Source organism: Acanthisitta chloris, unplaced genomic scaffold (genome assembly GCF_000695815.1).
Source record: "Acanthisitta chloris isolate BGI_N310 unplaced genomic scaffold, ASM69581v1 scaffold8789, whole genome shotgun sequence".
In the NCBI taxonomy this organism is placed as follows: Eukaryota; Metazoa; Chordata; class Aves; order Passeriformes; family Acanthisittidae; genus Acanthisitta; species Acanthisitta chloris.
The window spans coordinates 1-9438 of record NW_008689765.1 but is presented as its reverse complement, the minus strand read 5'-3'; the positions used below and the strand labels follow the sequence as shown (position 1 = coordinate 9438).

At 43.2% G+C, this 9438-nt stretch overlaps 1 protein-coding gene across 1 annotated transcript in view; it reads left to right on the top strand.

Annotated features, from left to right (window-relative positions):
* Positions 1-8594, top strand: part of EGFR (epidermal growth factor receptor) — a gene marked incomplete at both ends in the record, with an annotated part of 17068 nt that extends 8474 nt beyond the window's left edge. Inside the window, 9 exons of the mRNA XM_009081547.1 lie at positions 318-459; positions 1134-1250; positions 1820-1946; positions 2047-2120; positions 3284-3374; positions 4124-4323; positions 5190-5322; positions 6849-6948; positions 8437-8594. Of these exons, the coding sequence (XP_009079795.1) occupies positions 318-459; positions 1134-1250; positions 1820-1946; positions 2047-2120; positions 3284-3374; positions 4124-4323; positions 5190-5322; positions 6849-6948; positions 8437-8594 (1142 nt within the window). The remainder of the gene's footprint in view (positions 1-317; positions 460-1133; positions 1251-1819; positions 1947-2046; positions 2121-3283; positions 3375-4123; positions 4324-5189; positions 5323-6848; positions 6949-8436) is intronic.
* Positions 8595-9438: the final 844 nt, after the last annotated feature.

The window sequence follows — 9438 nt, the reverse complement described above, 5'->3', positions numbered from 1 at the left end:
GTAAGGCATGCAAATTTGCTCCTGTTCCCACGTGAATCCCAGCAGCTCTCTGCCAGAGTGCCAAGGTTTCTTGTTTAGAAAAAGAAAAGTTTATGGTCTCTTTTTTTTGTAAAAAAAGAAATTAAACTCAATTGCCCAGCCTTAAGGAACCTTTCACCTTCAAAGCCTGAGGGACCATCCCTGTAGCTGCTTGGATTTTCCATCAGAGCTAAGCAGGAAGTAGATGAGGCCACCCGAGTGTTTTAAAGACCTAATGTAAGACTGTTGTCTCTTTTTAAGGCGAAGGTAGTTTAATGGGTGCTGTTGTTCCGTGACAGGCATGCCGCAAGTTTCGGGATGGTACTACATGCAAGGATACGTGTCCCCCTTTAGTACTGTATAACCCCACCACTTACCAGATGGATGTCAACTCTGAGGGAAAATACAGCTTTGGAGCCACTTGTGTGAAGGAATGTCCACGTAAGTTCATTTTGGGGTGCTGCCACAGAGGAGCTGGGGGGTTGGAGAGAGATGGGAGGGGACCTATGTCATCCCTCTGTGTTGTGGTCAAGTGCAGCAGCGCTTGTTCTCTTCAGCTTCTGTGGGAGCTAGGAACAGATGACAAAATAAGCCTCTTCAAACTGTCTGCATCCATCACCTTCCCAGATTTTTAATTATTACATTTTGATTTCTGAAGACTGTTTTCTTGGTGGAGAAAAAGGCATATTTTAAAAATCATCAAAACAACAGCTGCATGGAATCAATTCTGTGGATTACCAAAGTGTTATCAACTCTTAACTGGTTCTTAATTAGGACTGGTAGAAAGTAATTGGTTTTAACACTCCCTCTCAAGCCCTGTGATTGTTTCTGATACTTGCTTTTTCTTTCTTGCTGTTCCATGTCCATGTGTTTAACCCATCAAGACTTAAATATCATTTTATGCTTCAGTGATCATTCCCATCTCTGTAAAATCATGATAGCGCTGTCCATCTACCTTCAAAGAATGTCTGTGAAAATTCACAGTTAATGCCTGTACTTTGCTGAGTGTGCCAAAAGTTGAAAACCCCTTTTTCTTACTAATATTGAAGTGCTTGTCCAGCCCCCAATGCATCCCTCTTGTGTTTCAGCAACATTTGTATGCTTTTTTTCCCCAGACAACTACGTGGTGACAGACCATGGCTCCTGTGTTCGCTCATGCAATGCCAATACTTATGAAGTGGAAGAGAATGGAGTTCGGAAATGTAAAAAGTGTGATGGGCTGTGCAGCAAAGGTATAAAACCCATGGAATAAACAAGTAAAGCTTTGAAATGATAGGTCACTTTTTACAAAAAGTGCAGGGAATTCTGATCTTAATTAAGTGCAAATGCAATATAAGTCAGATCCGGTGATAGTTTGGAGATCTGACAAATGGTTTGATCAGGAAACATGGCTGTGGAGCATGGCCTCCAACTGGGATACACCGCAAGTACAGGAGATAAACTGTGTGTTGTGTGCATGTGTATCTTGAACATCAACCTTCCCTTCCATTTGTCCTTCCCAGTATCTCATCAAGGGGAGTAAAATGAAAATGGAACAAAGAGTAAGAGAAGGGTATGTACCAGAGCCTGTGCACAGAGATGCTTGGACCAGAGCTGCACAGCCAGGCAAGCAGGAAGTGGTTAACTTGTGGCACTTTCTGAAAAGCAAGAATAGGCAAAAGATCTATGAAACTTATCTTAGAGTGGTAGGCTTGACCATATGGGAATGCTTTCTGGACTCACAGCATCTCCATGGTTCTACCTTCCATGTGATTCAGTTTCACTCTTCGCCCCCTTGACTTTTATATCTCTCTTTTAACAGTGTGCAACGGCATTGGAATAGGTGAACTTAAAGGGATTCTCTCCATAAATGCCACAAACATCGACTCTTTCAAAAACTGTACCAAGATCAACGGGGATGTCAGTATTCTCCCAGTTGCATTTCTAGGGTGAGTTACCTGCTGGTCATTAAGCAATGAAAGAGAAGGGCTAGGGAGAAATTCAGTCTGAGCTGTTCTTTTCCCAATTCTTCATTCTGTTTTTTTTCAGTGATGCCTTCACAAAGACCCTACCCTTGGACCCCAAGAAATTGGATGTCTTCAAAACAGTAAAAGAAATATCAGGTTAGCAAATGAGATTTCACTTGAGATGTTCTCTGACTGATACTGCCAAAGACACAAAGGGAGAGGAGGGAAATTTTTTAAACACATGAAAAGAAGTGCAAATGAAGGGTTTCTGTCTCTGAGCTACCAAGGGTCACTCTTCAGGTGGTCAGCAGTGCCTTGCCAGCATTACACCCACATAACCCATACTGGTCTTGCATCCAAGATGTGTGATTTGGCCAGAACATCCCTTCTGCTGAATTGTCAACCCTAGAAAATAGTAAAAGCAAAGGAGATCCTCAGCCACCCAAGAAGCTTGCGGTGATGCAAAGGCATGACACTCCAGCTAAAAAAAGCCAAGTGTGTTTCTATTTGTAGAAAACCTTTCAGCAGCTCTTTAGGGAAGCGTGCTTAGTGGCTTGTATCATCCTCATGGAGACACCTCTCCAGCCTGAAGAGTTGTTCCTTGAGGTGAATGTATCTCCACAAACACAAAGCAGCAGGTGGAACACTCAGCTACTGTCTTGCACAAAGTATCAATTAAAAGTAATTTTGTTCAGCCTATGATAAAATGAGTGTAACATCGGAGCTGGGTCCACATACATGACTCCAGTTCTTTCTCTCTTTTACCTGTCTGCTTCCCTTCAGGGTAGCAATGCCTAGTTGTGGAGTTTCATACGGCAACCTGCAATTTCCCAAATTCTCCCCCCTCTTCCTTAACAGCTCAGCTGAGCAAGGGAATTCTGCTTGCCTTAGCAAATCCACTCCAAGCAGCTGCCTGTTCTGCTCTGTTCCTGCTTTCTCTTCAGTTTTCCTCTTCCCCGAGGGCAGCTCCCACAGGACCAGGTCCTGCAGCCCCTCAGACAGAGTATCTATTGGCAAGAGCCATTATCACCGGTGACTCCGTGTGGCAGGAACTGCAACTCACCAACATGCTCATCTGTTGCAGTCCTAAGCCCTCATGGTGGGCTAAGAAGTAAACTGTTTATAAAACGGGGTCTAAAAATATCTCACTACTCCCTGAAATGTCATGTTTCACTTTGAGATTCTCAGATAAATATAGGGAAAGCATAAGTGCCTTCTCCTGTTGCAGGATTTACTTGAGGAGGAGGTTCTACTGCTAATACTGACCATGGGTTCATTTTCATTATTATTATATTTTATTGTTCTTTTCTTTATTTCAGGATTTTTGTTGATTCAAGCCTGGCCCGAGAATGCTACTGATCTCTATGCTTTCGAAAATCTGGAGATTATACGAGGCAGAACAAAGCAACAGTAAGTAAATCATGTGCCTGAGTGACTGTAAGAAGAGCTCTGTTTAGAGCTGCTTTTGTCTGAGCACAGCAAGGTTACAAGTGTTGTGAGACTCAGATGTCCCAAAACTGATGCAAAATGGGACAGACACTGTGAGGAGTATAGCGTGATCTTTTCAACAGTACATAATGTGCCCCAGGGGTAAAGACCCTCATCTCTATGCTCTGTGTGGTTGGCTGCCCTGAGCCTGCTCTCAGGACTAGAGTTTCTTCCACCATCCTGGAAGCACAAGCAGGACCAAGAGTGCTCTTTACAGTCTGGGGGAAGTTATAATGTGATCAGAAGCACTTTGAGGTAACTAGACAGTCGGGGATGGAGATTGTGGCTGGCAGGCAGTGTGGACACCAGCAGTGCTTCCAGTGCCCTCCTAGGCTTGCCCAAGAGGAAGAATGACATGGTGGACAAGCACAAAATAATTGCTACTTACCTACAACCATTGTTGTACATCATTTACTTGTCAGAATGCATGTGCCCTGCCAGTTTTAGCTTGAAAAGCCCTTGCAAAACCAGATAGGAGTATTGCAGTTGTTTTCAATAGGCATGTCATGTACCAAGCACTAAGTTTCGAGGGCTGAGCAGGATCTTGCTTGAACAAAATGCAGATCACAGCAACACACATTTGAAAACTAAAAGAAACACATGTCGAGTGAAACCCTGCTTACTAATTATCTTTCTTGCATGTGCTTTCTTTTTGTCCACCTCCATTTTAGTGGCCAGTATTCCCTTGCTGTCGTTAACTTGAAAATACAGTCTTTAGGGCTGCGCTCCCTCAAGGAAATAAGTGATGGAGATGTTGCCATTATGAAGAACAAGAACCTCTGCTATGCTGACACCATGGACTGGAGCAACCTGTTTGCAACTCAGAGCCAGAAAACAAAGATTTTACAGAATAGAGATCAAAATGAGTGTGGTAAGTCAGCAGTACATTCCTGTTCCCTGCCAAAGCTCATGCTGAAATGCATGAGTAAGCTTCTGTTTTCATAATTCGAGCAATCCTTTTTTCTCCCTGTTTCTTTGGCTACAAAATTCTTCAGTTACATTGCTTAAATAAAGGTGGTGAAGAAAAAGTGGGATTTTTTTTCCCACAAAGGATATGGACTTCATGTTGTCCAGCAGATCATGAGCTGCTTCACCACTATGGGCATAGTGAAGCCATATCAGTTCAAGGACACAGAAGCTAATTCCAAACATTGGACTTTCTTCACAAGGTTGAAATTTTCACTAGACCAGGTTGCTCAGGGCCCTGTCTGTTCTGACCTTGAACTCCTCCAGGGAGTAGGCATTCACCACTTCTCTAGGCAACCCATGCTAGTGTCTCACCACTCATTGTGACTATGTCTTCATTATATCCATTCTAAATCTACTCTTTCAGTTTAAAACCATTTCACCTTGTCCTAGCACTCCAGGCCATGTTACAAAGTTGTTATAAGCTCCTTTTAAGTACTAAAAGGCCCCAGTAAGGTTCCCAGAGCTGTCTCTTCTCAAGGCTGGACAACCCCACCTCTCAGCCTGGTACTGGTTTAGCTTTATTATACATCTGTTAAGCTATCACAGAGGAGCTCATTCTTATTTTGGAAGGCCAGAAATCACTCTTAATTTCAGGCTTCAGCCCTTAATAAAAGCATGATTACTCATCTCTCACACTGCCAGGACCATTCTCATCTGCTCTGTAACAGGTTGGAGAAACTGGCTGGTCAGATGTAATGAGGATGGAGAGCTTCACCTCTCTCTTGCCTTGACATTCATGGCTTTTCTTATCTCCTTCTTCTCTCCCAGCTGCTGCCAAGCATGTTTGTGACCCCCTGTGCTCAGACGTGGGCTGCTGGGGCCCAGGACCCTTCCACTGCTTCTCCTGCAGGTTTTTTGATCGCCAGAAGGAGTGTGTGAAACAGTGCAACATCCTTCAAGGGTAAGGTTTCTCAGGGATGCTTGAGGTTTTGGTGATGATTTGGGGATTTTGCTTTGAAAATGTGTTGCTGCTAGAAAGAAAGCAAAAAATAGAATCTCTGGTTACACAGGATTTCACCAGCTTTGCAGGGATGTTGTGTGAGCATAGTACCTAGTTGAGGTACCTCCTCTTCCATCATTCAATATTGCTTAGGAGTTTGCTTCTGCCATGGTGACTGCTGAGAAAACATCTGCTTAAGCCCACAGGGAGACGAAGTCTTATGCTTCCTTCCCATAATAAATAAAGGAGCTTAACACCCAGGTGAAAATTCAAGCTGTGACTGTCGTGTCATGTACATTGGGTGAGAGACAGAGTAATTTACTGGGAGCCCAGTTGTCCCCAGAGCCAGAGCTTCACTGCTTGGTAGGGTTCCTTACTGAAAAAGGACCCTTTTATTTCATAGGTTGTCATAGTATGTTAAGGGGTTGGAATGCACCTCAGGGATCATCTAGTCCCAACCCCTCCCCTGCCCTGTGCAGGGACAAATTTACTCAGATGAGCAGCTCACTCTTGCGATTTGCAAAGTTGCAGTCAAGGAAGAATGAACTTTCATCCAAAAGGCACTGAGAGCAGCAATTTCAGGCAAAATTGTTGCTTCAGCCTTGCTCAGACCACAGAAAACACATCACTGCCTGTGTGTCAGGGCTGCGGCCGTGTTCTTCAGTCAGTTCAACAGATGATGTTGGCAGGAAAGGCACATCTAGCAATAAAAATTACAGGGATTTTTTAGTCAGTCTTTCAAAGTTTGACTTTTAAAGCTTATGAGTATTAAGAAAGAACTTGTCAGGGTGCTAATGCCTGTGATGTTTGTATTTCTCTGGTGACTTGCAGCTCAGCACCTGTCTTTTTTAAAGTGAATTCCCTCCAGCAGCTATTATAACCTGAAGGGCAGATCTGGGCATTTTTTGTGTCAAATGATGAGTAGATTTAGTTTAATTAATAACACCATTACTTGAAGTGGAACAGCTTTATTGCTATTGAAACCATCTGTTCCCAGCTTTCATATTTTCATGATTCATTGTGTGTTGTAGAGAGGACACAAATTTATCAGCGCCTTGCTATTTAACTTTCCTAATTACTGTTTGTAGCCTTAGAATCACTTGAACTGCGTTTGCTGATCTCTTTGCATCACTACCATTTTAAAGCCTCTAGAAATGGTTGTGAATATTCTGTGTGTGGCATTAGCTTAAAAGGGAAAGTAAAACTAATTTGTAGTGTGCAGTCTGGAGTGCCATATGTTTTGCTGTCAACCAAATTTCCCTTACTCTTATGTCCTCCTGGTTGCACTGAGCAAGTGTTACTGGTACAGCCAGAAGGGTCCCCCTGTACATTCTCCTGTCTCAGTATCTCAATCAACATTGAGATCATCTCAATCTATTTAAAGTGGAAAAGTCAGGAAAAGGAGAGAAGACTGCAATTTATCCCTTGCTAATTAGTCTGGGTTTTAACTATTTCTCTCTTTTTTTGTTGCTGTTGTTGTTTTCCAGAGAGCCAAGAGAGTTTGAAAAGGATTCTAAGTGCCTCCCCTGCCACCCTGAGTGCCTGGTGCAAAACTCCACCGCATACAATGCAACCTGTACTGGACCTGTAAGAGCAGTTTCACCTTAGCAAACCTGAGTTTCAGATAGTGTATTCATATGTATTTCCCTTGTTGAGATAATCCTGAGGTCTCATTTAACCCTTTCTGAGGGTGGTTAGAAGTCAAGATCTTGGGGCAAGGGAGGAGATACAGGAGGGGAAACCTCAGGGTGTTATTTTTCTCTCATGACATGTAATCCAGTCACAGGCATTGTAGGGTCTTCATTTTTTTGGGTCTTTTTACAGAAAAAAAAAGGCTTACTTGTGTATGTGATGATACAGTCACTTGGCAAACATTTGAGGGACATGTAGCTACTGAACTGCCAAGTCGGTGTGAACAAATTAGATCAAACTCATATCTTAATTGCAAAACTCCAATTCTCTTTTTTTTTGTTGTTGTTGTTTTTTTGTTTTATTTTGGTTTGTTTTTTTGGTTGATTGGATTTTTTTTGTTTGTTTTGTAATTGAGAGCAAATCTCCTGCTTCCATCACAGGTCTTCCTCTCTATTTAACCCAACTCTTTAAACACCTCTTGTCATTCCTGGCAGCCTCTCGATGTTCAACCCTTGCCCATCATCAGTTGGAAGAGTCACTGCTCAGTAATGTGAAGCATTTTCATCCTCCCTTCTAGCACTGTGGCCTCAGGGATGTCATTAACATTACAAGCTCCTTCAGGCTGTGACCACCCCCTGTTCCATATTTGCCCAGTATCTAGTAATCAGTCTATTGTAGTGGCCCTTAGACATTACAGTAATTAAAATAATCTTCCTATAACATGTCTTACTTTAGTCCCAGAGCAACTGGCGCTGTGGATCTGGTCTGTTTTTTCTCTGTAGTAGAATTTGACCCAGAATTGCTGGTTCCCCTGCTTTAAAATATTTAGGTCATTCATGGTGCTGTTACAGTCTGAATAAAAACAGTTCTGCTCAAAACTGCCAAAGGCAGCACCTTTAAACACAAGCTAAGTGCTTTTCAAAATAAAAAACCCAACATGGACTCCTTGGGTTGCCTCCATTATGCCCTGCTTCTCACTAACAGAGGAAAGAATCTGCGTTGAAAAACCAGAAAAATAATGGTTTGAGGACAGTACTTCAGGGAGGTGTCAGCCAGTCCAGGTCCAGTGTTTTAAACTGTGTGATGGTAGATGCACCAGGTAGCAGCCAAGCTGTCTGCTTTTCAGTTTACCCCTTACCAAGGCTTAATTAAATTATTCCCCATTTTAAATGAAAAATGCAAGTTTTCCAACCAGGTAGAAGGCAGAAGGAAAAAGAAGCAACACTGAAATGCAAGAAAATGTTACCTTTAATCAACAGGGACTCCCTTTTGTATGGTCCATCCTACAAGAGCAAATACTTGCAAGAGTATCAGGTAGCAAGTTCATAAAACCAGATGATGCTGAAAACTTTCAGCAGTGGAAGGCATTTAGATTTATCTTCTGAATTTCCTTATGAATAGGTTGTTTTAAGTGCATTATAAACATGTTGTTTCTCTTTCCAGGGCCCTGACAATTGCATGAAGTGTGCCCATTTTATAGATGGCCCCCACTGCGTGAAATCATGCCCAGCAGGGGTTCTGGGTGAGAATGACACTCTCGTCTGGAAATATGCTGATGGGAATGGTGTTTGCCAGCGCTGCCATCCAAACTGCACCCGGGGGTGAGTAAAACCTTGGGTTGAATGGAGACAGGGAAGAAAAGGAATAGGACAAGAGTTTGTCTCGAGATCTTCCTTTTCCTGATGGTTCCATGGCAAACCATGAAGAAGAAGAACTAGCAGGGAGCAAGTTCTTTACACAGAAGATAGAGGAGCTGTGCGGGACCTTGTGCTCATCAACAGGGAGGAGCTGGTGAGGAACGTGGTGTTCCAAGGCAGCCTTGGCTGTAGCAACCACAAGATAGTGGAGTTTGAGATCCTTAGGGCAGTGAGGAAGGTGCACAGCAAAATAACTGCCCTGCACTTAAGGACAGCGGACTTTGTCCTCTTCAAGGACCTTCTTGGCAGAGTCCCCTGGGATGAAGTCCTGGAAGGCAGAGGGGCCCAAGACTGCTGGCTGATCTTCAAGGATCTACTACTCCAAGCTCAGGAGCAATGCATCCAGACACAGAGGAAATTGGGCAAAAATGCCAGAAGGCTTCTGTGGATGAATAATGAAGTGCTGAGGAAATTCAGGGGAAAAAAAGAGGCCTTTAGGTGGTGGAAGGGAGGAAAAATGGACTGGGAAAAATACAGAGCAGCTGTAAGAGAAGCTAGAGACACAGTCAGGAAAGCTAAGGCACAGTTGGAATTGAGGCTAGCCAGGGACATTAAGGATAACAAGAAGGGCTTATACAGGTATGGCACACGTAAAAGGAAGGCTAGAGATAATGTGGGTCCTCTCTGGAAGGAAAGGGGAGAACTGGCTACCCTGGATATGGAAAAGTCTGAGGTTCTTAATGACTGCTTTTCCTCAGCCTTCAAGTGCTCCAGCTGCTCTGACCTCATGAAGTTTAACAAAATGAAG